This window comes from Sebastes fasciatus, chromosome 24, assembly GCF_043250625.1.
Source record: "Sebastes fasciatus isolate fSebFas1 chromosome 24, fSebFas1.pri, whole genome shotgun sequence".
NCBI classification, from domain to species: domain Eukaryota; kingdom Metazoa; phylum Chordata; class Actinopteri; order Perciformes; family Sebastidae; genus Sebastes; species Sebastes fasciatus.
The window spans coordinates 4,816,863-4,844,197 of NC_133818.1; the positions used below are offsets into that span (position 1 = coordinate 4,816,863).

General features: G+C 40.5%; 1 protein-coding gene across 5 annotated transcripts; it reads left to right on the forward strand.

Annotated features, from left to right (window-relative positions):
- The first annotated feature begins 1,626 nt into the window (after nucleotides 1–1,626).
- col5a2b (collagen, type V, alpha 2b) lies at nucleotides 1,627–25,987 on the forward strand. Of its 5 annotated transcripts, XM_074626868.1 has the most exons (56): nucleotides 1,627–1,868; nucleotides 10,826–11,038; nucleotides 12,039–12,257; nucleotides 12,333–12,557; nucleotides 13,861–13,877; nucleotides 13,975–14,007; nucleotides 14,116–14,148; nucleotides 14,534–14,587; nucleotides 14,702–14,794; nucleotides 14,919–14,996; nucleotides 15,090–15,134; nucleotides 15,252–15,305; nucleotides 15,432–15,485; nucleotides 15,766–15,819; nucleotides 15,934–15,987; nucleotides 16,117–16,170; nucleotides 16,298–16,342; nucleotides 16,426–16,479; nucleotides 16,565–16,609; nucleotides 16,904–16,957; nucleotides 17,317–17,415; nucleotides 17,514–17,558; nucleotides 17,664–17,762; nucleotides 17,867–17,920; nucleotides 18,263–18,370; nucleotides 18,487–18,540; nucleotides 18,635–18,733; nucleotides 19,142–19,195; nucleotides 19,285–19,383; nucleotides 19,467–19,524; nucleotides 19,603–19,652; nucleotides 19,735–19,788; nucleotides 19,870–19,923; nucleotides 20,053–20,097; nucleotides 20,216–20,314; nucleotides 20,420–20,527; nucleotides 20,706–20,759; nucleotides 20,922–20,975; nucleotides 21,141–21,194; nucleotides 21,304–21,357; nucleotides 21,437–21,544; nucleotides 21,629–21,682; nucleotides 21,767–21,820; nucleotides 21,937–22,098; nucleotides 22,187–22,294; nucleotides 22,395–22,502; nucleotides 22,958–23,011; nucleotides 23,101–23,208; nucleotides 23,334–23,387; nucleotides 23,485–23,592; nucleotides 23,675–23,728; nucleotides 23,813–23,920; nucleotides 24,078–24,435; nucleotides 24,516–24,706; nucleotides 24,803–25,045; nucleotides 25,120–25,987. In XM_074626868.1, exons 1-56 carry the CDS (start codon nucleotides 1,775–1,777, stop codon nucleotides 25,264–25,266), a joined length of 4,986 nt encoding a protein of 1,661 aa, XP_074482969.1. In that variant the 5' UTR covers nucleotides 1,627–1,774; the 3' UTR covers nucleotides 25,267–25,987. The 5 variants fall into 5 exon arrangements, with proteins under 5 accessions (XP_074482969.1, XP_074482970.1, XP_074482973.1 ...); XM_074626869.1 differs by lacking the exon at nucleotides 10,826–11,038; XM_074626872.1 differs by lacking the exons at nucleotides 1,627–1,868; nucleotides 10,826–11,038 and adding an exon at nucleotides 8,627–8,740.
- Nucleotides 25,988–27,335: the final 1,348 nt, after the last annotated feature.

Here is a 27,335-nt window from a genome sequence, read left to right on the forward strand (position 1 = left end):
GACTTTAAAGCTGTGAGAGCAGGTGATAAGTAGTGACTTTACAAGTGTAAAATGTTTGTTTAAGATGAAGAAATGCACACAGACTTCTGTATGATACAGGTACGGATAGCTTTTACAATCACTCGCAAATTATTTGCAGTACAGCTGTGACAGATAATTAGAAAAGTTGGACCACGGGTGCAAAAAACTTGGAAACAGGGAAAATGCAAAGTATAAGTACAGCTTTTAGACCAGCTTGAAGTACCACAGCCCCAAAAGTACAATCATTACATGACATCTGATGCTTTAAAATAGTCTAAAGTGGCTGTTTCAGGGGCTGACACTTAAAAGGATAACAGATATCTCCTCTAACTTCATCAAACTGATTTAAAAAAAAAACTCTGAATGTACACGGAGCTGCATCTGATGGAGGAACTGTCTTCCCATCTGCTCCAGTTTCTGTCCCCCGTGGCTCTCTGACTCTTTAATGGGAAACCAGTCTGTTCTTACAGCACCTGAAACACTTCCTGACCCAAGTTGTTGCTGCAAAGGAAACAAGTGAAATCCACCTCATCCTCTGACAGAAATGTGACTTTAGGAAGGATTTGATAGCTCAAAATCACTCGTTAAGAATACAGTATTCTGTGTACGAATCACTAGTGGAGACAACGGCAAAGATGTTTGTTTTTGTTCTCCACCTCCGGGACATCACCTCAGGGACCGGCGGTCTGCTCGACGCACCGACTTGGCAGCGCTTCGCCCTGGAAAACACATCAGATGGATGTAACATGCACATTGTAAACCGCTCAAGCAGGAGTGAACGGATTTAGGTGGGCGAGAATTTCAGGTAGATGGCAAAACAAACGTTTATTTTTGGTCTGAAGGTTGCTTTATTTTCAACAGGTACAATCGATACAGTACTAATACCAAGAATTCATTAATATTGGAGTTCATTCAGCTTTAGTTCTGTGCTATAATGTGTAAACAAACACCTCCTCCACCTTCAGTTTTGCCTCTAAGAAACTTATTCTCGGGATTAACCCTCATACGTTTATTTTTTGGCCACTTGGGGGCAGCACCCGCAAGTTGGAAACACAACACTGACATATTATCGCTTTATAAAGTTGTTGGCTAACGTGTTAGTGCTCTATAAATAAAGTTATTATCATCATTATTATCAAAATTAGAGGATGATGGGATGATCTTTTCCAGCAGCAGACATAGAGGATACATCTCTTTTAAAGCTTGATCCTTTTTCATCCATCATGTCATTTAAGTTGCTGATATCAAAACTTGAATCATGAAGACAGGAATCATTCAGTGGTTTAAGTCGAGCAGACATTATTCTTCAAGGTTAAAGGTCGTGCAGCAAACTGTAACTCCTACATGTGTCCTTTTTTTACTCTGAAAACGTCCTGAAATGAAACTCTTTTTCCAACATCATCATTCAGCCCATCTTCTTTCATCATGGACAAATTTCATACAGCCTTTAATTAGCTGCATCTTTCAAGGCGACTTGTAAGAGCTCGAGGAGGAGGTTGGCCTTGAAATAAAGCAAGAAAAAATGATGAGAGAGGAGGAGGAGAGTGAGCGAAGGAGGGGGTGAAGAGGGAGCTTGTTTCAGTTTGCAGTAATCGCTCATCCAGGAGCCTGTTCCTCTCAGGGATATTTGGATTTTTCAGTCTGGATGCTGTAGCTCGGGGTTGGACTCTCTCTCTCTCTCTCCTTCTCTGACTTCCTTGTGTGTCTAAAGCGGCGGCTGTGTGTGAGGACGCTGTATGTCTGGCATCCAGACATGGGCCCCTCGTTATGCTCTAGGATTACTGTCTGCCTGCTCATCACCTTGGCTCAGGTGATCGCCGTGACCTGCCAAGAAGATACCAAGAACGGTGAGTGACAGCCGCCCAGATATGACTGCTCCTCCTGTAGCTCTGATTGGTTTTCTGTGCTGACACCTGATATGTTTCAGTTGCTGACAGGTTTATGCAACACTAAATGAGATATTCTTCTGCTTCTGTGCTGAAATAAACATCTGTCCCATGCAAATATGCAAACTTTATGTTGATAAAATCACTCTGGAGACGTTATTTTTGCTCTATCTTGTGTATATGTCCTTATTTCCAGTGCTGTTTTCAGTGTTTCCTCATGTTTTGCTGTCTTCAAATGATTCATGACTTTTCAACCAACTGTGAAAACATTTACCTCTGTATTTTTTATGAAAGTTATGTTTGTCTTTCCCATTATGTTTTTGATTTACGATCTTTTTTTTCACAATCCAGGAAGTCGTTTGGGAAGTTTCTCATGTCTTGCAGATTTCTGTGCGTGTTTTAGTTTCTAAGTTAAACTGCTCTGCCTCCCTGCAAGTGGACCACACTGGCCTTGTGGTTTGTGAACTAAAGGTTAACATCACACCCACAACCCAGACCAGAAAGGCTACCTTAATTAGACACTTTTTCTGTTGGAGAAGTGATGATTCAGCCACAAAACATCTTGTAAAAGCTGCAATCCTTTCAGGAATTAATTAGAGATGGAGAAAGTGACAACAAGCTCCAATCTCTTTGTGCAAAAGTGCCCTGATATTGCGGCTAAATCTGCCTCACACTGCTGAGACAAAAACCTCCAAATCAAGATCTTAAAGATGGAGATGTGGCGAAAAGAAATCTCTAAAATAAAATGTCCCCTCTAGATGTGATCCTGGGTCAAAAATATCTCCCCCCCTACAGGCTGCAGCGCCGGGCTATTTCAGTGCGAGGTCGAGGCTGAATGATGGGGTTCTGAGTGCCACGGCTATAATGATGTGGCCTCGCAGATGGGACGGACAAAAGCAGGCCACTAATTTTGGTCAGACTTCAGGCCAGATGCAGACAAGACACACCCAGAGAGAGAGGATGCTGGATGTGAAATATGCTCCACTCACTTCCATCCAAGTTCACCTCCACTGGAGCTGAAAGAGCAGAAAGAAAGAAAGACTTTACTTATAGATGTTTATTCTTAAAGGTCATGACATGTGCAGTAGCTGCTACAGGTGTGTCATTACAGGACCAAACCTGAGGAGGGGGTTGAGTCTAGCAATTAAAAGAAAAATCAGTCAAAATTAAATATGACAAGAAGTCTACGACTGCAACTAATGATTATTTTCATTATCGATTAATCTGTTAAAAGTCTTGTTTTGCCCAAAAGCCAAAGATATTCACTTTAATATGATATTAAACAGAGAAAAGCAGTAATTTTCCATATTTGAGAGGCATTAAGCAGCATTTTCTGTCATTTTTGCATGAAAAATTACTTTAACATTAATATAATTTTTCCGTCAATCAACGAATCGATTAGTCAATGCAGCTCTATATAAGTCGTAACTTTTCAACAGATGATTTAAAGGCCTCCATGGGGCCCCCTTATGGTCTTGGCTAGCTGTTTCCACCTGTTTCCAGTCATTATGCTAAGCTAAGCTACCCGGCTGCTGGCTTCTTATTTACCGTAAAGACATGACAGTATTATCAATCTTCTTATCTAACTCTCTAAAGTGACTCATTGCTTTTTCCAGAACTATTCCTTTCATATCAATATATACATATTAGCTATATTATGCAGTACTGTTGCATGAAAAGGTGTTTAAATGACACGATAATGCACAAGTCAAAGGCGTGTAATAGGAACGCCGTTTTTGCTTTAAGTGAGTCATTTGTACGCCATGTAGCTAGTGACGTAGAATAAGAAGTCAGAAGGACTCCTTGTTGTGGTTACTGGTGATCAAGACCTAATTGTTTTGTACAATACATTAGTCTACTTATGTCGCGTTGTTTCCATTCGGATTTTATTTAGTTTACGTACTTATTTTAAGGCCAACCATGATGTTTTTCCTAAACCTAATGAAGTGATTAAGCCCCCTGCTGGTACTGCACCTTCATACACATGTGTAATATTCACGCCTCGGCATTGACACGCTATCCTCTAGTGGACAGGCAGGTCTTATACACACTTTGACGCGATATATGTCACGTTATGTTGTGTTACATTAGTTCAAAAATTTGAACTTGTTTTAAAATGAAGCTCCTTTCGTTCCTGTGAATTATCTACAACTCCATATGAGGGTCCCAACCACCAGTTTGGGGACCAATAAGCAACATTATGAGGACTGGAATAGGCCAAACTCACAGCAGATAGTTTGACTTGTCAACGTAGGAAAAGCACAGGTGTTACTAATAACACTAACGATGGCTCATTTCAATGCAGGTGTGTCAGTGAGCCAGCAGGCACGACACCTGGACCCTGATATCAAAGCAGCTAAATGTAATTCAGCCATCATCAATTTCATTATTTGCACCTGTGATATTTCATCTGCAACAAGTCAAAATGTCTTCTGTGAAAAAGGCCTATTAAGACAGTTTATATACATCACCATCTCAGAAATCAAGTGTAGCTCAAGGGGTCATTTTAAGATGCTCTGTTTGTTCCTGAGGTATGATAGCTGCTGTTGTTGTTGTGAAGGAATAGCTGAACAGTCTGAGATTTATGATACTGGCAGTCGGCTTGTTAAAACGTCGACGGGCCATTTAACATTTCAGTGTGCTGTTCTTGGCTTTGTGGATGTGAATAGTTTGAGACTTTAAATGGGAGCGACCAACATCAGCAGGCTGAAGTTTATCTGTATCTCTCTCACACATTGTTTCACTGGTCTCAAGGCTCATTTTAAGACTCAATATTGGATTTAATGGGTTATTCTTTGGGTATTTCTTTGGCTATCTTACTGCAGTGTACACCTAATGCATGCAAACCAATCTCACGACATTACAAGGACATTCCACGTGTCATGAGAACGCATTTTAGCGTGTCATTTGTACGCCTCTTTTCGCGTGTCATGCACGCAACAAAACTACAGTAATGTCCGTAGTTAGGTTTAGGCAACAAAACCACTTAGTCATTTGAAAGATTGAGACCTAAATAGGTGAAAGTATCAAGTATTTTACATGAAAACTGCTTTTTACTTGATGGAAACATACTTTAATTTTGTTTTAAATGGTTTGTGACTGTCTTAGTTACCTGGTTGCAAAACCTTAGGCACAATAAGATCAAGAAGATGACAAATATGAATCATCTTGTGACGCCTCTCTCTGATTTATCCTGGAGGAGTCTCAACCCCCCAGCCTGGGAACCTCTGGCCTATAAGGTGCAGTTTATGTGGGCTGAATATTGTTTAATAATAAACCTGAGTTCAGGTTTATGGGCGTCTGCAAACCATAAGGTCAGAGAGCTGCACGGACAGTTTCCACCACAGTTAGTCATGATAATTGCTCTCATGCAGAGCCGTAATCATGTTTAAATGCCTAAAACTACAGTTTTTATCACAGGAGTTTGCAGGTTTTAACTTAAATTTGAACTTAAAAGAACAATATTCCCAAACAAGGAAGTTGCAGAAGGAGAAATAAGACCTGTGTGGCCTCATTGGTTTATTGAATGCGAGCTGCTCCTCAGCAGGTTTGGTCGCAGTAGGCATCTCCTCCGGGTGTGGCACCTCTCTGCTCTCTCCCAAATAAAGGCAAAGCCACAAGTTGTACCCAAGACCAACGTATAATACATCCACTGTGGTTTCCACTGAAATAACTCCTGCTTTAGAAAAGCAGCCTCTCTCGCGGGGAGAGGCTCCACCACATAATTAGTACTTATAGACGTCACTAAATTGCCTGGATTAAAATACGCTCGCAGCGCTCAGTCGTAGCAGGTGGCCATATCTGCTTTTTTTCTCCTCTTTTTTTAGTTTTGTACTTTTCTTTCTTTCCTTTTAGAAAGACTGGAGGACAAAGAGGGTTCAGGATTTTGATCCTTGACCAGCAGAGAACGAACAGCCACAAATACACTGCAAAAAATCCACCATTTGACACATTTTTGCACAGTTTTCTGATGATTAGGCTAAAAATAGAAATATATGCCCATGAAGGTAGGAGTCTTGGAGGAACAGGGAAGGCAGCATCAGCTTCCAGTAAACTAAGAATATATTTCAAATCTACTTTAAAAGCTAAAAAGATTTTTAATAAAAAAGAAAATAGGTTGAGACATTTAATTTAGTTTTACTTGCCTTTAAACATTTAATTTAATTTAATTTAATTTAATTTTTATTTTATTTTATTTTATTTTATTTTATTTTATTTTATTTTATTTTATTTTATTTTATTTTATTTTATTTTATTTTAATTTAATTTAATTTAATTTATTTTATTTTATTTTATTTTGTTTTATTTTATTTTTCATCCTTTATTACAGGAGTGCAGGAGAGATATTTTATAGTCAGAAAGTAATAATGATAGTAAAGTAGAAAAAATCAAAAAAATAATATCAATACCAATAAAAAGAAGGTAATGATTAAGAATAAAAAATAAATACATTAAAAAATAAAGAAAAAGAAAAGAAAGTAGGCTAGTATAATGGTGAGCATACATATATCGTTTATTCACATGTTTTCCTTTTTTTCTTGATATAATTGCACAAAAAAGATTAAATATATTATAGGACTCCATAGCCATATTTTACTTCTTCACCTCTTGATGAAATGGCATGTTTTGTGTAGCATTATGTGCGAACATGAAAACTGTACGTTTCATCTTGTTTCATGTTTACAGTTGCAGACATTACTGGTGCAAAGATGATTATATCCTTTCATCCAGACACATTCATAGACACATTTAACAGCCAGGAGCTGTCAGGTCCAACCACAGTCTAGTCACTGACGGCCTATAAGTGCCTTGCTCAAGTGCAGCTGTCTGTCATCTAATTCTTAAATTAATACTTATTTTGGAAGTACATTTTTCTCTGAGGGTAAATTTGCTTCTGCTCATTCTGCTTTCTTTTACCATCATTTTATCAACAAGCAACATGTTATAAATATGCAAATCAAAAGCACGTCATCATGTTGTCAGTGCACATAAGGCATTAATAAAAGCATGGTTTTCTGACTAATATACATGACTGAAACTTTAGTTATGCAAATATGCAAGTACACAACTTGAGGGATCACTCATGTAGTCATGAATGATCTGTTGCTTGTCATTATGGTAATTTTATTGTCTGTGTTTTGGGCTGTTTTGTATGTGTTTTCTTGTTGAATTGTGTGTATTTAAAGGCCCATCTAGGGACAGACTAGCTTAGGCTATAAATACTGTGGTATATATGAGGCATTGTTGCATTATATATATTATATATTACATAAATTGAATATAGTTTGGTGACTTGTGAGAGACAGATTAAAAAAAAAGGTAAAGCAGCAACTCCATTAAACAGCTGGATACTACAACTCCCATAATGCAACATTCCTTTATTATACCCTCCAACATCTTTCAAACCCAATACTCAATATAAAATATTTTGTTATTTAGTTATTTACCAGGGACAGTGCACTTTATTCAACATTTCAGTTTCTACGTTGATGTAAATGTGCCAGAGTTAGCCAGAGAGCAAATTGTCATACAATACAACACAATAAAATACATAAATACATTACAGAATTAGCAGATATGTAAAATAATGAGAGTATGCAACGGCAGTGCCAGAGATGAGGTAGTATGATAACTGATGATTGCACGATTGGTTTGCTTTAAGCCATTTGATAATTGATGCTTGCTCTTAATTGAATAGGAACTGACTCAGTGAGGGAGGTGCAAACATCTGCAAACATGTTTAATGTTTGTCCTTTTGTACTATGTGGCACTGGTGATAGTTATTTGTCTTTTGGTCAAATACCGCCAGTTTAACGCAGGCTTTTTAAGTAAAATATATTCTCTCCAGCCCTGATGACATCACACGGGTTATTTTCACCTTCCAGAGCCACAGCAGACGACATTAAACTTTTTCTTTTTTAATTAAAAACAGTTTTATTCACAAGCTGAGTAGTGCTCCCACGTGACTATAAACTGACTGAATCTCCCTTTAAGGCTACAGGGTCGTAATTATGAGGCTTTGTGTTAAACAGTTAGAGAGTTTATTGGAAGGAATCAATTCATGAAACAGTTTTTATTGCATTGCTTAGTAATGGGTGCAGCCTGCTGGCCAGAGGTGGAAAGTACAGTTCGATTGTGGTATTTAGGGGTGTCCTTAAACATTTGCATGTTTAATTTGATGTTGTTGAATCAATCAATATCCTTCCGCTGTGGTGTTATAAATGTTTCATGACCTTTGGGAGTATTTTAAAGAGGTGTAAATACACCTTTCACATGCACCTCCGGTCCAGATGTTCACTGCTGCTCTGCTTGACTCAGACAGCTGCACAGAAAACGGGAAGGTCTACTCCCACAATCAGATCTGGAGCCCAGAGCCGTGCCGAACATGTGTGTGTGACACGGGCACTGTAGTGTGTGAGGACGAGGTGTGTGAGGACCTCAGTAACTGCCACACAGCTGTGACTCCGCAGGGACAATGTTGCCCCGTGTGCTCCACTGCAGCTCACGGTACAGACACTAACGCAGGTAAATCACTGCTTTATTCCCTCCTACTGGGAACACTGGTCCTTTCAGATGGTGCAACAAATCATTATGGGGTTTTTACAATCATTATTTTTCTAATACAAGACAGCAAAAGGTATTTTATGGACACACTGAAAGCCCAGAACAGATAATATCTATTGCTCTTTATTATTTGTCACTTTATTGTGAACTCTTTTGTCCCTGTCAGGATCCTGTAGGAATGATGAGTCAGTGTTTCCAGTGATCTGATTGGTCAGTGCTCAGGCTGAACTAATGTAAACAGCAGCAGTAGGTGAAGTGGAGATGCTCTGGTAAACTTTAAATTAATCTTTACACCTTTACAGAGACTGTAAGTCAAGCCATGTGAATGATATGTCTTTATTAGTCTGCAAATTGAAATTGTGTGGAAACCAAGCCAAACTGCTGGTCAGGTTTTATCACTCCAACCTGCATGAGATCTACAGTCATTAGAAGAATTAAAAACACCTGTGAGTTCACCAACACAGAGACATCTAGATGCAGATTAGAGTTTTTACATAGAGATATAATGATCTTCTGGATGCAAAAATAACGTAGTTTAAAGGAACAGTGTGTAATCTATCAGCGGAAATGGAATATAATATTAATAAGTATGTTTTCTTTAGCGTTTAACAGCAGTTTAGCCCCCAGGTGAATTTTCTATGCACCAATTTCTGCCTTTTCTGGTGGAAATATCTTTATTTCTGTAAAGGAAAACACAAAATTCAGGCACCAGGTTACAATTCAAAATATTAACAAAAATATAATGGAATATAATGCAGTAATTACAAGACTGTTTAAGGACCCCAGTATGCAGAAATATTCAAATACACCATTTTAGAATAGGCGAAAATAACACATTTATACTGCATGTGATTATCATAAAGTGGGCATGTCTGTAAAGGGGAGACTCGTGGGTACCCATAGAACCCATTTTCATTCACATATATAGAGGTCAGAGGTCAGGGACCCCTTTAAAAATGGCCATGACAGTTTTTCCTCGCCAAAATTTATGAGCTGAAACAGAGTGAGGGTGAAAAAAGAGCGTTTTTTGAACATTAAAGTATTTAAACATGTTCTACAAACCAAAAATACAAGTATGAACATGAAAGTGAGCATGATAGGTCCTCTTTAAATAAGCCTACTAGTGGAAAACCTCTTCTTAAGCTTTCTTAAGCTTTGTCCACTGAGGTTTTACCTGTCCTAGAAAGATCATTTCTGCTTTCAGAGAGCTCTGCCTACAAGTTTGCCAAACTGAGCTTCACATCTTTAAACAGGAAGCACGTCTGTAGGTGGCAACAGTGGGTGTTATATTCCACAAACTACCATGCCAGTAGGCCTGCACATACTGTACTAGTGAGTGTTACTTTTGCTGCTTGCCTTCACCACAGGCTCCACAATTCAACCTAAGGAAACCAGTTTTCCCTCACTGTGTTTACAGGTTTTCTTTTATAGCAATTACAGACCCACAAGAATCATGATTGTTTTCTCTTGGTTTAAACTTGTGGAGGAGTCTGGATTAGCTCCACTGGAGCAGAAGTTTAGATGATTTCTGAGCTAAAATAGACCAGCTATTATTGTGACTATACTTTCCATAGTGAGAACAAAGGAAAGGGGATTAGATCGATGCAGTTTAAGGGATTAAACTGGAGGGTTTGATGCAATAAGTAATGCAATATCTGAGGCAAATGTTGCTGTAGGTGTCATGACTGAAAACCCCATAATGATGCTCACCATCACCGCCAACTGAGAGGGAATCACCCACACTACTGACTGCTGTTCTGTCTCATGAAGATGCCTGCACAGAAAACGGGAAGGTCTACTCCCACAATCAGATCTGGAGCCCAGAGCCGTGTCGGATCTGTGTGTGCGACACGGGCGATGTAGAGTGTGAGGAGGTGGTGTGTGAGGAGCTCAGTCACTGCCAAACAACCGAGGCCCCCGAGGGCGAGTGTTGCCCCGTGTGCTCCACTGCAGCACCACGTCCTCCTAGCATGGACAATAAAACTGGTAATAAATATTTAAGAAGCATTTTGATGTTTGGCAGAGCAGAGTTAAATGCGGGTTCCATAAATATCCACATTTACACATCCTCCTTGGGTGTATTTATCTTATTAACTCTCACTGTGACATTCACTAAAACTGGGTTAACTGATGGGTAATGTCTCATCTTAGCTTTGGGTTTTGCCAAAAGACAAAGGAACACTTTATGTATTTATGGCATTTTGAAGCTGAGAGACCAGCAACACAGTTCTCTCCATGCTTATCTCTTGGAGAAAGGCAAGACTGAAAATCTAGCATGCATAATGATGTGTTGCACACCAACTATCAGCTGTCTAAAGAGCGACCCCGGGTACTGATTGTTCTTTCTCATAAAGATTCCTGCACAGAGGATGGAAAGGTCTACTCCAACGATCAGATATGGAGCCCAGAGCCGTGTCGAGTCTGTATATGTGAAGTTGGGACGGTGGTTTGTGAGGACGTGATATGTGAGGATATAGGGGACTGCAAGACCACTGAAACCCCCGAGGGCGAGTGCTGCCCCGTGTGCTCGGCTGCAGCACAGCGGCCTCACACAGACACTGAAACTGGTAACGGTGGATGCATCCTGGTTGTTTCCTTGCAGTGTTTGCGTTGAGTTTACTCAACTTCAGCAGTCGGACAATCCTCCCATCTGTGTCGGGACTGCTGGTGCTCTTTGTCTCCATCTTCTTCAGGCTCCATCTTGTGCACACAACCTGGAAATGATGTTCTATTGTGTTCAAAGTTTCCCATTGACTTCACCATCAGTTTGCAAAAGGAATACATTGACTTTTTGCCTCATAAGATCACTTCTCAACCTACTTTGGTAGCAAGTTACTGCTGCACAAAAGGAAGTTGAGCAAGTAACTTATTAACCAAATAAGGTGTATTCTTCTGGGAAATTGTCACCTCCTTCGCCATGTTCAATGTTGTTCATTGCACTTTACATGCACTTTTGATGATGCTAGTTGCCACATTTATTGGTCTTTACGCTTATTGTGAGTTGCTTTCCATTTCAGCACCAATTAGGCTTAAAGTATTTAAATGAATTGTTTCTTTCTTTAAAAAAGATGCACTGTTTAAAGCCCCTATGTGTAGAATTTGTGACTTTTGTGACTCCCATTGGTCGTATCAAGAAAGACAGTAGTGCATGTCATGACACCTTTTTTCCACCAGCAAAAGCTTGTGCTATCAGAGAAATTTGCGGGATTATAAAAGCATAAAAAATCTACTCATAGGGGCTTTAAAAACAGGACTATTTGCACTGTTTTAGAATAATTTTTGGCATGAAAGTTAAGCATGTTGGAGTATGCCATTAGAATTTAAGATTTATTGTAGTATTTAAAGAAAAAGTTTGACGTTTTGGGATACGCCACGCTTTTTTGTCAAGAGTGTGGTATCAATCTTCTCATAACTCTTGGCAAGAAAGCAAAAAAAGCGTAAAATGTTGAACTTTTTCCTTCAAATTTTTCAAATATTGACTGTTTCATTTCAGGTCACACGGTCAACATTCATTTCTACCACCCTGCAGATATTAATTTAACCTCTCTACGTTTCCGTTTCATAAAGATACCTGCACAGAAAATGGAAAAGTCTACGCCCACAACGACATGTGGAACCCGGAGCCGTGTCGGATCTGTTTGTGCGAGATGGGGACCGCTGTGTGTGAAAACGTGGTCTGCGAGGACCTCGGCGACTGTCTGAAAACTGTGACCCCAGAGGGCGAGTGTTGCCCCGTGTGCTTGACTGCAGCTTCAACATCAACTCCCAGTGCAGACCCCACAATGGGTAAATGTGATTTATAATCCTGTCATGTTATTAGTAGTGCTTCTTTTATTAAAAAACATCTGTCCTCTGTTGCAGCTGCAGATGAGAAGACAGGTGAAAGCTGCACAGTGGAAGAGGTGGTCTACGAGCACAACCACATCTGGAAACCAGAGCCTTGTAGCGTGTGTGTTTGTGACAACGGCGTCGCCATCTGCGACGAGGTGCAGTGCGAACTGATGCCGAACTGCGAGAAGGTCGTCACGCCTGAGGGACAGTGCTGCCCCGTGTGTGAGAGCTTTGCCAGCGCCAGCAGGACGATAGGTGAGGCCAATCAGAATCCATTTGTACCGGGTCAGGTACATTTGGCACTGCAAAGCTGCAGCCATTTTTAAAAATGGCCACCAGATTGGCGCTAAATATTCCTAAATGTTGCAGAAAACTGACTTTATGACTCTTGATGATGTCCAAGGTGTGTCTAATCATCTTGAACACACCTTGGACATCATCAACAGTCATAAAATCATATTTCTGCAGATTTTAAAAAAAAAATGCCACGGCCCTCAGGGGCCAGATTTGCAGCGCCCCAATATCTATATCTTTTCCTAACATATAAACCTACTTTTGTGCCAAATATTTATGAATATTTCAGCTTAGCTGCCCCCCTATTGGTGCATAACAATAAACACAGTGCAAAAGTATAAGAAAATGTACAATAGAAAATGGAAAAAATATATAAGAATACGTGAAAATCTGTTTTATTAAAGTGTATTAAAGTTTCTGTTTTTAAAGTACACAGTTGTGCAGGAATGTGCAAATTATTAGTTTCACAGTTCAGAGTTTATTAGAATTAGTTATCCCAGTAATTTATTATTTAAAGAGGCGGAAAAGCAGTGATGTCACAGTGTGCAGACACGCCTTGGATTACACTTCTACATCACTGCTGCAGGATGAGAAGCTAAAACACTGGAGGTCAGCAAGATTTTAAGTGGTGTAAAGTTAAGACCTTTATAAATAAAAGTTACAAACAAGGAAATAAAGGGAATCTTGTAGTTGTAGTTACCAACCGTGGTCACAAGAGGGCGTTAAAACTAATTTTATGAATATGATGTTACTGTACTTATTATTTAGTTGAGACTGTAGCTAGTTATATCTACTTTTTTATTTTTCAAAATACTTTATTTTAATTTGTGAACAATACAAAGAACAATTAAACAATACATAGGTAAACAATATATTATTTATATATTAATTAAATATTATTATTATTATTATTATTATTATTATTATCATCAACAATAATAATAATAATAATAATAACAATAATAATAATAATAATACATTTTTACTTTTGTTTTGTTTTGCTTTTTTCAGTTTTTTTATTTTTAAATTTTTCTTTGTTTTTATCTCTATTAATACTTTCTTTATTCCTTTATTGTTTTTCCTGTAAATTTCACTTTTTCACTATAAAACACAATATATAAACATTGTAGGAATTATATAAGTTTGAACATTAAGTAAATTAAATATAAAAAAGCTACATAAATCATGTAGGTTTAGGAGGGTATATCACTGTGCAGATTAAGTTTAAATGTAATTAACTTTCTTTTTTATGTGTTTTCTACAGAAATTATGGGCTACAAGGTAAGTCCTGATTAATTCTGACATGATTCATATTTAAAAATATATAAATATTATTGTTCTCTAAATTAAACAAGTTTTAAATACGTTTCCTTTATAGGGACAGAAAGGTGAACCAGGTGATATCCCATATGTAAGTACTTTTTTATACAAAAAAATATATATATTTCAGCTTCCAATGAATAATAAAGTTTTAATTTTCAGTGTGTTTTGTCTTAACATTGTTTTTTTTTACACTCAGGTGTTAGGGCCTCCTGGACCTTCAGGACCCTCGGTGGGTTTTTCCTGCTTTTACTCTTGTTTTTGTGTTTACTCTGATATATGTGCACAATTAGATAATATATATAGTTGAAATAGATGATTAGATTATAATAATGTCTATGCACTAATTTGGACACTAGAGGGCCTCAGAGTGTCATAATGATTGGAGACAGAAAACTGAAGGATGTTATTATAGTGCAATAACTTTAGTATTGTTTGCTGACCTGCTTTCTAAGAAGGCCAAAGAAATTAAATTATACATACAATATTCTGTGCCAATATTAATAATATTAATGATATTAATTTATCGTGATTGTGATGTAATGTTGCACATTTTTAACAGCAGTCTGCACACAGGTAATTTAATGTATAAATATAATATCTGTCTTGTGGTTCAGGGTCCTCCAGGAGCTCAGGGACACACTGGACCACGAGGCTTTAAAGGCAGACGGGTGAGTCTGAATGAACACTATTGACGCTGTAAATCTACAAACTAATCTGCTAATAGAAACAGTCAACAATGCCTAAAATTATAAGTATGCAAATGAACTGTCCACACCCTGCAGGGATTTGAGGGGCCTCCAGGATTTGACGGCGAGCCCGGTGTGCCAGGAAATCCAGGAGAGGCTGGATCCCCAGGCCATCCCACCCACCCCGGGGTGAGTTTATCTCTGAGTCAATTAAGAAATCTGCATATTCTACAGAAAATAAACCCACTCCTCTACAGTTTGTTTGAACATGTCTTTGCTTAACATTCATCTTTAATCATTTTCCCCCCAAAAGGGCAACCTGGTGTCTCAGATGGCGGCCGGTTTCGGGGAGAAGTCTGGCATGATGGCTGGGATGATATCAGGATCAAGGGTGAGTGCTGCACTGGAAATGATATATTTTACATATACGCTAAATTTGTATGTACGCTCATAAACCACGGTGTATGAAATGTCGCTATTTCAGGGTGAAGCAGGACCACGAGGACCTCCAGGGACGCCTGGAGCACAAGTACGTTTTGGCCTCTAAGCGAAGATTTAAAGGCTTAATTTAGATTTTATTTTAGCCTGTTGTCATAAGAGTTGATCCCTTATATCATAAGTGACTATCGTTATCTCTTCTGTTCAGGGTCCAAGTGGTGGTCAGGGAATCCCAGGAGAGGCTGGAGACCCAGGACAGATGGTAGGAACAGTTCTACTTCTCCATATTATATTTTATATTTGATGCTCAAATCCACATCCTCATGAACATGCGATGAGTTTAGAAACGTTTGAGTCAGTCGTGATGGTTCTTTGTGTTTGTTCACAGGGTGAGCCGGGTTATCGAGGACCAGACGGGCCTCCAGGAAAAGCTGGAGCTGATGTGAGTCAAACATACAAGATACATAATCCTTGTCTGTTTATTTGAGAGATGAGGCACCAAGTCTGCAGACGCCTTCTCTATTCTTTCACTCCCTAACCTTGAACCATCAGAGACACATGCAGGTGGTTTCACATAAACAAAACAGGAGAGACAGAGGTCCATTGTAGTTCACAGAGGGCACAGAGAGCTGATTATACACTACACATCTGCTTGAAAATGCAGAAAATACTGTTAGTATTATCAGTAATGATTCATCAGGATGATCTTTTTTCCTACTCAGGGAGAATCTGGACCTGCAGGAGCTACAGGAGAACCAGGATTTCCAGGATCTGGGGTAACTCAGTCACCTCCGAGTCTTAATCATAACCAAGCAACACATGAAACATTGATTCTGCATATTTATAATATAAAGTAACAATGTGAGTGTTGATTATTTGTTTCACTGCAGGGTGGCAGAGGGTTCCCAGGACTTCCAGGTCATCCAGGACTGAAAGGTCCCAAGGTCAGCCACCCTAACCCTAGCAATGCATGCTCCCTGATGAAAAGCCATACCAAGCTTCACTTTTCATTTTCATGCTTTTATATGTAAGAAACATCAAGAACTTATTGTGATTTTAAATCTTCCCAACAGGGTCATGGTGGTCTTCTTGGGCCGAGAGGCGAGTCTGGAGCGGCTGGAACCAAGGTGTGAATTTATCATCTAATCTTCATCATATTATTAATATATTAAGATGATTATAAAGAACGTATATCATTGTTTGGGCTGCTAAGAACCCCTTTAAAGATGTTCTTTGTCTCTTTGTGTTCTGTAGGGTAAATCTGGTACTCCGGGTGTGATGGGTGCTGCAGGTCCTCTGGTAGGCAACACATTTAACAACTCATCACCTCATACAGAGTCAGGTATGTTTCATACAGATGCTGAGCCGGTGTTTTGTTTCAGGGACCAGCCGGCATGCAGGGAGAACGAGGCCGAGCCGGACCAACCGGTCCTCTGGTAAGAAAAACTAAATTATTTGCTTGGGAAAAGTGCAAAAGTGTAAAAAGGTGTTGCAGTTTGAGACGTTTTCTTTCTCTTTCAGGGAAAACGTGGAGCAGCCGGCCATGTTGGCAAACCCGGACCTCTGGTAAGGACTTCTATCTACTGTAGAAATGTACTTTAAAGCAATAGTTTGATGTTGTATTATGTACTTTTATTTATTAAAAGCCTAACTAGGGACACGGTCTGCAAATTAGCAACAGCTAGAAGTCCGACATAATAAAAAAAAGATAATGAATATGCTTTCCTCTATTGCTTTAAATTTCTACTTTAATGCAGCACTAGTTTTTGGACATACTTTATCCAGATAATACACAGATTGTGAACAAAACAAACTGATTTTGTATTGATGAGTATTTAACAAAACTTCCTTTCACTACAGGGTCCAATGGGAATCTTCGGTGTTCCAGGTTTTCCCGGTAACGCAGGAATGAAGGTGAGATTTGGGAAGTTTCCTGTAACATTACTCCAGTTTTATCTGATTTAGCTCACAGAGAAATCTTGGATTTTCTCGTAGTAAATTTGAGATATTGGTGGAACTGTACTGCCAGACCAATAGTGTGACTGTTGCATAACGAAAACACACATTGACCATTACTTCAGTTCATTACGTCCCATAATATACTGCTGTTGGATTACATTTGGAGCAGATAACTTGACATGATCATTAGTAGAAAATGAGTCCTTTATTTTATCACGTCAAACACCAAACCATGCCAAAATATGAGCTCTTAAATCTCAATAAAAGACTTTGAAATTGTATTAAGAAGTTGTTGAATGTGTCCTCTGGTGCAGGGTGAACAAGGACCAACAGGGGTCAGAGGAAGTGCAGGACAGCAGGGTCCCAGAGGGGACGTAGGTCACGTGGGACCGGCTGGACCGTCAGGACAGGAGGTGGGTTAATTTTAATAATTTAAACCTGTGAAAGTGAACACATCCTGTCGGACTGTCTTTAGATTATTAATTAATATAAATAATAATGTTTTGAACAGGGTGCTGAAGGACAGGACGGAGCTCCAGGAAGCCGCGGCTCATCAGTAAGTGTAGCTGCATCAGTTATGGATGGACTGTTTTAAACACTATTTCTGTTGTTAATGAATGTTTTTATTACATCTATATCTGCTCCTCTTCCTCCTCCTCAGGGTATAGCAGGTGTCCTGGGTCCATCAGGGTTGTTGGGCCCACAAGGTTCCCCCGGCCCCCAGGGAACTACAGGAGCAGAAGGACCAAAAGGACAATTGGTACGAGCTCCCATTGTATCTAATTTCCTTTACCTTTGTCTAAATATGAATGCACTTGGATCTTTAATGTTTTGACCTCGAGGTTGTCTGATGATCTTTTCCAGGGTGAAGTTGGACTGCTTGGATTCAAAGGAGAAGCTGGATTCAAGGGAGAAAGAGTAAGACCCTTTACAATCCTAAAATAAAGACAGACCGTCCTCCACCCATCACCCTATAGGTCGTCTGTGCAAGCAGCTTATTACGACCCATGTTTACCTTTATTGTTAGGTGGCGATCTTTAGTGGCCGTAGTAATTATGAGGGGAGCAAAGGAGGAAGTCAGTTACTATAAAGAGCGACAAAGTCCGCTTAGCGAGGAGCTCAGGGAGCGATATTACGAATCCTACTAACCTTGATTTACATAACCTATGTAACAAATGTCGTTTGGATATGAGGATGTGTTGAATAAAGAGCATAAAAGTTGATTGATATTGATCGACTGATTGTTGATTGCTTGGTTAGGGCGACCATGGTATTCCGGGTCCTTTGGGCCCAATGGGAGAGGACGGAAAGCGTGGACCACGAGGTGATGGAGGATCCGTCGGGCCTACAGGACCTACAGGAGAGACAGTGAGTCAACCTCGTCTTAAAGAAAACTATTTATACGATCCTTTAAGAGTAAATTTAATGATCTCACAGCCTGAAATGTATTGGAAACTCACATCTCCAATCTGGATTTGTTCTAGGGATCTCCAGGAAACCGAGGTTTCCCCGGTGGAGATGGTTTACCAGGCCAGAAGGTGAGCTGACTTCACATCAAACTAACTAACTACTGTTGTTAATTGTGATTATTCCAGACCATGACGTGTGTTTCTGTGTTTCTGAACCAAACAGGGAGCTCTGGGTGAAAGAGGACTGTCGGGGTCGACCGGCGCCAAAGGTTTAGATGGAGATCTAGGACGTAATGGAGAGCCGGGTTTAACTGGAGCTCGGGTAAAGCAGACACAAAAGCAGCATATTTGTCCACTCCCATGTTGATAAGAGTAATAAATACTTGACAAATCTCCCTTTAAGGTACATTTTAAACAGATAAAAAATGTGCGATTAATCATGATAAAGTATTTTAATCGATTGACAGCCCTAATTTTAAGACATCTTTTTATAAACTCCCTCTTTAACTGGGTGAATTCTTGGTGAGTAGGAACATACAGTACTTTGTTAGTTTCAAGCTTCACCTAAAACATGAAAGAAAGCCTAAAATCCACGTGGAATGAAGTGGAAAATATCAGGAATATTGTTCTCCGTCTACAATATCTATATATTATTAACTTTTGAGGAGAAGCTGCAGCTTCAGAAGCAGGTATCTGAGGCTGTTCTGTAACTGTGTGTGTGATTTCACAGGGTCTGACGGGACTTATTGGCGCCCAGGGATCAGAGGGAAAGCTCGGACCAATGGTGCGCCAACAGTTTCATCACACTTCAAAGTTTCACTACATACCAAAACAACTAGATACCAAATTCAGTAAATCTTTCGATCTTCCCAGGGCTCAGCAGGAGATGATGGCAAACAAGGCCCAGCTGGTTCTGTTGGAAACCGAGGTGGAACTGGACCCATGGGCCTGCCAGGACCCAAAGGCTTCGCTGTCAGTATTAAAGTTGTTTATGCACCACTTTAATAATCAGATATTTAGTGCAGCAACAGATGATGACTTCTGTTGATTTCCAGGGTGATGCTGGGAAGCTTGGAGAGGCTGGCAGCTCTGGTGCTCCAGGTCAAAGGGCAAGTCGTTTTCACTATTTATATAATAACATTCATACTAAATCATACTTATACTAATGGATACTATCCGTCCTCTAGGGAGTGAATGGAAAAGACGGAGAGGAAGGCGCTGCTGGTCCTGCTGGTCCAGCTGTAAGCATCTAACTGTTGATATAATCTCATCGTCAGTGATTTAATAACATGTTTAGATGATGTAATATTTGCTTTTCTCCAGGGTACTGCAGGAAAGAGAGGCGAGCAGGGACCACAGGGACTGCATGGTTTCCAGGTACACTGCATCCCATAATCATAAAAATATAAATGCATTATTGTTATTAGCATTAAATCAAAATTGTTTGGTGTTTTTTAGGGTTTGCCCGGACTGCCAGGACCACCTGGAGAGTCAGGAAAACCAGGAAATGAGGTACGACAGTTAAATCATTTTTTTAATTTAGCTCTCAAATTATTTTTGTAAAATATACAATGTTGTGTCATCAGCATACTCTGTAGTTCTTTTTATCGTATTACATTAAGCATAATGTGTTTTTTGCAGGGTCTTGCTGGAGAGGCTGGTGCTGGTGGAGCTACAGGTCCAAGAGTAAGTCCAATACTGGTCTCACACCTGATTTAAAGGTGTAGGACATTCACAGTGTTTAAATCGGTCACATTTAGTGTAATAAGTGTTGCATGACTTTATCCCCTGGTTATCCACGCAGGGAGAAAGAGGTCCTCCAGGAGAGAGAGGTGAAATCGGGCCCAATGGGCTGCTGGGATCCAAAGGTAGTCCAGGTGGACCAGGACCAGATGGGCCAAAGGTATTGGAGCCACTTGAAGAACCAAAACCTTACATTATAATTTAATTTGTTGCATCTACATCTTTACAGTAAGCCTCACCGTCGATATTTTTTCGTACATTTTAGGGTAACCTTGGATCAAAGGGTGCTGTCGGAGAGGCAGGAGGTCCAGGACTTATGGGGATGCCCGGAGAGAGAGGACTATCCGGACCTTCAGGCCCGAAGGGAGACGCAGTACGTTAAAGAACAGAGATTCTCCACTAATATGACTCCTAGTAGAGCAAAATATCTGCTATTGATGTCTGAGCAAGTTCTTTGGGAGTTATCAAAAGTGGTTCTGGGAAATGTAGGACATTACTAAGATAGGAAGGGTTTAATCTGAGGCACTGATGATTCTGATTTCTTCTACCAGGGCTCTGTCGGAGGGGCCGGACTCGAGGGTAATGCCGGAGCTGACGGTGCACGGGTGAGTCATCTCAACATGACGTCTGGACTCAAACTATACTGAAGTTTGTGACGAAATATTTCACCTGATGGCACCAAGACTAAAAACACATTCACTGTTAGACAACTAGTTTTCTTCTGTGTAATATGATATTCTAATGTATTTTTTTCATTTTATTAAAAGGGGCTTCCTGGTCCCGTTGGACCTGTTGGTTCCGGTGGACCCAACGGAGAGAAGGTGAGCTCAAAAACACACATTTTTGCATGTACTTTAAACCTGGAAATGTTCATGTTCATGTTCATGTTAAATCTGTAAAATGACTTATGATTCCAGTTTTAAATGAAATGTACATATAAGATAATCCAAAAGGATTCATTTGACATGACTGTTCCTGTATTTCAGGGTGAAACCGGCCCACCAGGACCTACAGGACGCCGAGGAACGAGAGGAATCGCTGTGAGTAAAACATTTTATCAGACATTAAATTTACGACATAAAATGCTTTTCTATGAGTTCTATTTCTTCTTGATAAAATGTGTATTTGTGTGTGTGATGATATTAACAGGGTTCTACTGGTGACGCTGGTTCAACTGGTGCCGTTGGCTTCCCTGGAGCTGGTGTAAGTGTCCACTAAAGACAGATTAAGCACCAAAATACAACGATGAATGTGAACCAATAAAGGCTTGTTTCTGTCCCAGGGTCCTGATGGTCAGTCTGGGATCAAAGGTGACACCGGTGAGCCGGGTCTGAATGGAGAGGGAGGATCACCTGGACCACAGGGGATGGCTGGGAAATCAGGAGGACAGGTAGGACTACAGAGTAGAAACAACAAGTCAGGTGATTACATTTAATCACTCCGATTACACTGCTACTTATGTGTGTGTTTCTAGGGACCTGCTGGTGTGACTGGACTGAAAGGTGGCAGAGGAACTCAGGGTCAAACGGTGAGTTATAGGCTCCATATTCAGTTTCTTCTTCATGTTATTATCATTAAAGTTCATCTTATCGGAAGTGTTTTCTTTCCGCAGGGCTCTCCTGGTTTCCCTGGGTTGCCTGGAGGAGTTGGAACAGCTGGCACTCTTGTGAGTTGATTGGTTTTAAAAGTCATTAATTAGACTCTCAAACCTGCTGCGGATTCATTAGGTCACATTTGTACTTCCAAAATCTGGACTGAGGGAAGATCATGTGTGTGTTTCAGGGTTCTGTTGGGGCAGACGGGCCTATAGGTGCTCCAGGAAAGTCGGGAACTCCTGGCATTGTTGGGGAGAATGGAGCTCAAGGACGTCAAGGCGAGAGTGGAACTACAGGAGCACCTGGCACCTCCGGAGAGAAGGGAGACTCTGGAGAGGACGGCCCAGGGGTAAGATGAGCATCTTTAAGTCCACAAGTCCAGCCGTATACAAATAAATCCTGAGATGTTTCAATTTGCTCTTGTGTTTCTTTGTCAGGGGCCTGATGGTCCTCCAGGACCGGCTGGCGCCGCAGGACAGCGAGGCATCGTGGGTCAGCCTGGACTGAGAGGAGAGGCGGGCATGCTGGGACTGCCAGGTCCTGCTGTACGTATTCCTTCTATTTGTTTTAGCCACACAAAGCGACACTGTGTCTTGAGATCTTGGCGTTGAAAACACTGAATATTTATTTAAACTTTGTATTTAGGGTCCACCCGGAAAAAACGGAGCTACAGGAGTTCAGGGCGGCACCGGGCCGGCTGGTGGAGTCGGTCTACCAGGAGCCACCGGGCCAAAAGGAGACGCTGGCCCTGAGGTTTGTCAAGTCCAACTCAGTCATCACACAGCTTTTATTTATAAGTGATTAGCTGATGTTTTTATCTAGAGACACTTACAATCAGTGCTGCTTATTTCTTGAAAACATGAACCACTGTATTACTCCGATTTCAGCTCCAAAAACAAGACTCTGACTATTTTGTATTTACTCATTTGTCAAAAATCGGGTATATCAAAGCCAAAGTATCTTAAATATTGCAATAATATATCAGATTGTTATTCACATATATGCAGGTAAGCCTTTTTCCTGCTGCAAGTAGTGAAAAAAACAGGACATTTACATTTAACATGTTTTTAAATGAATGGGATTGCTTCAGTGGAACCGAAATGCCCCAAAATAAGTTGTTTCTTTGTTGACGATTCAGCATTTTATGTCTGTACTTCCCAAATCTTCCCATGGTTAAGTTCATCACATCAGTACCTGTGTTTTTTCAGGGTGTTACTGGAGCAGAGGGGCCTCCTGGGACGGACGGTCTCGTAGGAACCAGGGTAAGATTAAACACATAGTGTGTTGTTTTTTAAAAGTACCATGCATACAGCTGTGTGTACTAACCACTGCCTTGTGATTGTCTTTCCAGGGAGACAGGGGTAACACTGGTCTAGAGGGTCTGGCTGGAATTGCAGGGTCTCCAGGAGGAGAGGGTCCTATTGGACTGACGGGCAGTCCAGGACAAAGAGGAGATAACGTGAGTTTCACAAACAGAAATGCAACAAATTTAGAATTTAATATGCTGCTTTACATCCGTCAGTCACGTATCATATCGATTGCAAAGTCGTTTGTGTCATGTCTCTTTGCTTGTTTTGAGTTTAGGGTGGCAGAGGCTCCATTGGACCCCCAGGACCAGCTGGAGTACGGGGAAAAGTGGTAAGCATCACATGGAACAACAATTTAACAATTTAAAATCAGTGTAAAACTTTGTATTTTCCAATGTTTTTAATTGTCATCCTGCATCTAACTATAGGGCCCTCAAGGACCACAGGGAGAGAAAGGAGGAGTTGGAGAGGTCGGAGAGAGGGGCCAGAAAGGTCACAGAGGTTTCACCGGTCTCCACGGTTTGCCAGGAATCACTGTAAGCAACATGTTTATATATTAGGCAACTTAAAATACTTGTAGTCCTGCAGATACTTGAGATACTTCTGTTTCTATTTCAGGGCACCACAGGGGATGCTGGAGCGATAGGTATCGTTGGACCAGCTGGGCCGAGGGTAAGTAAGCTATAACAGCACCATGCAGTTCATTTTACAATCAGTCTATTGTAAGTGCAGCTAAATGACTCTTTTGCCATATAGGGTCCTCCAGGAGTGTCGGGTCCTCCAGGAAAGGAAGGAAACATCGGTCATCCTGGACCAATGGGTGCTCCTGGAAGCAGAGGCTCCAGTGGAGACATCGGGGCACAGGTGACACAAGATTTACTTTTTTATATTTCAAACAATCATCTTATTGGTGTCATCCTGAGAGAAGTACAGTGACTTCAATATTGTGATTAGCCCGAGCTAGCCTGGCATAAATTAAGTTGAAAATAATACTTAAAATTTATCTTTTTTTTTTTCTCAGGGTCCACCTGGTGATGACGGACCATCCGGTCCTCCAGGCTCCCCTGGACCTCCCACCGCGGGCGTGGAAGACCTCTACGCTGGCCTTTACGATTACGACGGGATGGGTGGCGTGCCAGAAGCCGCGGATTTCGTCGAGGACGACGTGGCTGCTGTTGCTCCTCCGCTCCCAGACCACAATAAAGATGAAGCCCTTCCCAATAAGAACGCGGCCGTCCTGCGTGCAGACACCGGAGTCCACGCCACGCTCAAGACACTCAACGGACATCTGCAAAACCTCCGCAGCCCTGATGGCAGCAAGTTGAACCCTGCGAAAACCTGCCAGGACATCATGCAGTGCTACCCTCTGAAAAAGAGCGGTGAGGATTTTTCTGTTTAGACATTTTCAGTTATGTTTAGACCACATGAACTCTAACCTAATGATGCACATTTAATACAGGTGAGTACTGGATTGATCCAAACCAAGGAAGCACAAAAGACTCCATCAAGGTCTTCTGCAATATGGAAACTGGTGAAACCTGCATCTCCGCCAATCCGGCCAACATTCCCCGCAAAGCCTGGTGGGCGAAACCCAGTACCATCACCAACAAACCCATCTGGTTTGGAGCAGACATGAACAGTGGAACTAAAGTAAGAGATCAAAAGATATGCATTTTGTTTGTTGGATTTGTTTTATTCCAAACTTTATAAAAAAAGAAATCATGTCAAATTCACCTCTAATTTCAGTTCCGCTATGGAAATGATGAGGAGCAGCCAAACGCGGTGGCGGTTCAGATGAAGCTGCTGCAGGTTTTGTCCAAAGAGTCGCACCAGAGCATCACCTACCACTGCAGGAACAGCGTGGCCTATAAAGATGTGAGGACCACCAACCTGAAGAAAGCTCTAGTACTCAAAGGCTCCAACGGCCAGGAGCTGAGAGCGCTGGGAAACAACCGCCTCCGGTACACCGTCATCGAGGACGGCTGCACGGTAAGTCATTGCAGAATATTTAGATTGGACGATGAAAGATTGGAAGACACTTATCTGGTTTTCTATTCCCTCAGAAATCAAACGGCGAGTGGGGCAAGACGGTGATCGAGTACAGGACTCAAACGTCTACCAGGCTGCCCGTTGTGGACGTGGCCGCCGTGGACATTGGAAAGCCAGATCAGGAGTTCGGCCTGGACATCGGCCCTGTGTGCTTCTCATAAAACAACACCAGATGGACAGAAAATAGCTCTTTTTAGAGGAGTAACATCATCACCAGAAAATTATAGTATATGGACTCCTCTTTCTGTGAGCGTACAAGTCGACGGAGGTTAGATTCTTCTACACATGGCTGCCTTTCCCAAAAGCTGTTGAAGTATGCGAGAGCTGTGTGACCGGTAGGACGCTGACATAATTTATTCACCTTGTCAATAAATGTACAATCTGGAGCACCAGTACTCTACAGGGAAATGCATGTGGATGGAAAAAATATGAGGTGTTAACATGAAAAAAAACAAAGAGTTTAGATGGATTGTAAACTTGCATAAACTGGAAAAACAGCCAATAGTATTAAAGCTTAAAGAGAAACTGTTTATTGCAAATAAAAGCATTTTCATGTGGCTTTTTTCCCCAGTAAATGCACATCCAGAGGTCTGTATAGGGCGAGAGTTAATATAGCAATGACTGTAGTTTTTAATTTTAATGGAATAAAAAATGCAAATCAAGCTTGAACCTAAATTATTAAGTTCTGTGCAGGAACTCATTTACTCTTTAAAAAGAAAACCCCTTTGTATCTCCTTTTAAAAACAACTGTAAATGCAACATATGACTGTAAATTGCAAATTATTTGTTTGTTGTTGAATAAATGTCTTTCTTTGGAGTGACGGTGCTCTTCCCACAAATACAGGACAGTTTAATAAACAGTCGGTCCCCCCCCAAGAAAAAGAGTTTAAAGGTGCTATTGTTGAGCATTTATCTGTTTTTTTCCACACTAACTGACAACTTGATCGCTGACGACACAGCAAAACCACGTGATACCAACGTCGTTGTACTATTGGCTCACAAGACTTGTAAGAAATGGGGACCAAACATCTGATATCTTCCACAGAGATAAACAAAACATTCATTTTGGACCTGCCAACATTTTTTAAATGATTAATTCACAATTTGTCTACATAAAATTTTTATTAATATAACCTTTAAATGAGCTCAGAAATGACAGTAAACCATCTCACCACTAGAGAGAGACAAAGCTTTTCTTTACAGTCATCAAATCAGAGTTAACTGCTTTCACCTGACACCCCAGGTGAAAAGGTCTTTCATTAGATGGACTTTAAATGAAAAAACACAACAGGGCTCTGAGTGTTGAAAGCTAGTAAACTTGTGTCTTATGATAAATCAATACAAACTGTAGTGTCAACTTACATTACAGATATGGATTATGCTTTATTAGTGCTGCATTAGTTCTTATTTCTTGAAATATAACAACACAATGGTTTACTGGTTTATAAAAGCAGCTTGAAAAGGTGTCCCGGCTGCATATGGGTGTCAAACGAGATGAAAAACAGAGCCAGTACAGAAAGAGAGAGGGAGAGAGAAGGCGTCCCTACAGGAAGAAAAAGAGCCAAAGTTCAGGCAGCACATGTTTCTGGGTCGACCTCTCCTCTCTGCGCTCGCTGAAAGACGTGACACTCTCGCCGTTTCCTGCAGCCCGGGCTCGCTCCACATCTGTCGAGGTGGACATTTTTAGCCGGGGCTGCTATTTTCATTTGAGCTCGGAAAATTTGAGAGCAGGTAGAAAAGTGAGGGGGAAAAAAATCTGAACTGGGCTCTTCTGTGAGCTCTACAGTGTTCTGCTCGAGGGGATTTATACCATGAAAACTGTGTTTTCAATTCAAACCTTTACCACACTTTCTTTCTTGGAAGTCAAGGATGTTATTTCAACAATAATTTCATTGTTCACTGCTTCACAGAAAACAAAGAAAAAACCACAGATGACAACAGAACATCACAGCCAGAAAAAGAGAAACCATACAACTGTTATTACATTTTAATATTGATTTTATTTAATCTTTCATTCATTAGTGTATGGCCCTGGCAGTACACTTACTGAAAAACCCTCATGTATCATCTTATTCTAATGAGTTTTTGTGTTATGTAATATCATTTTAACTTACCATCCTTTTTGTTTTATTGTCACTGGTGGATTTATCTTACTTTTGTCATGTAAAACATGTTTTCGCCTGGCTTTTAACAAGACTACAGATTTAGTTTAGTAGTATAGCGGTCACTA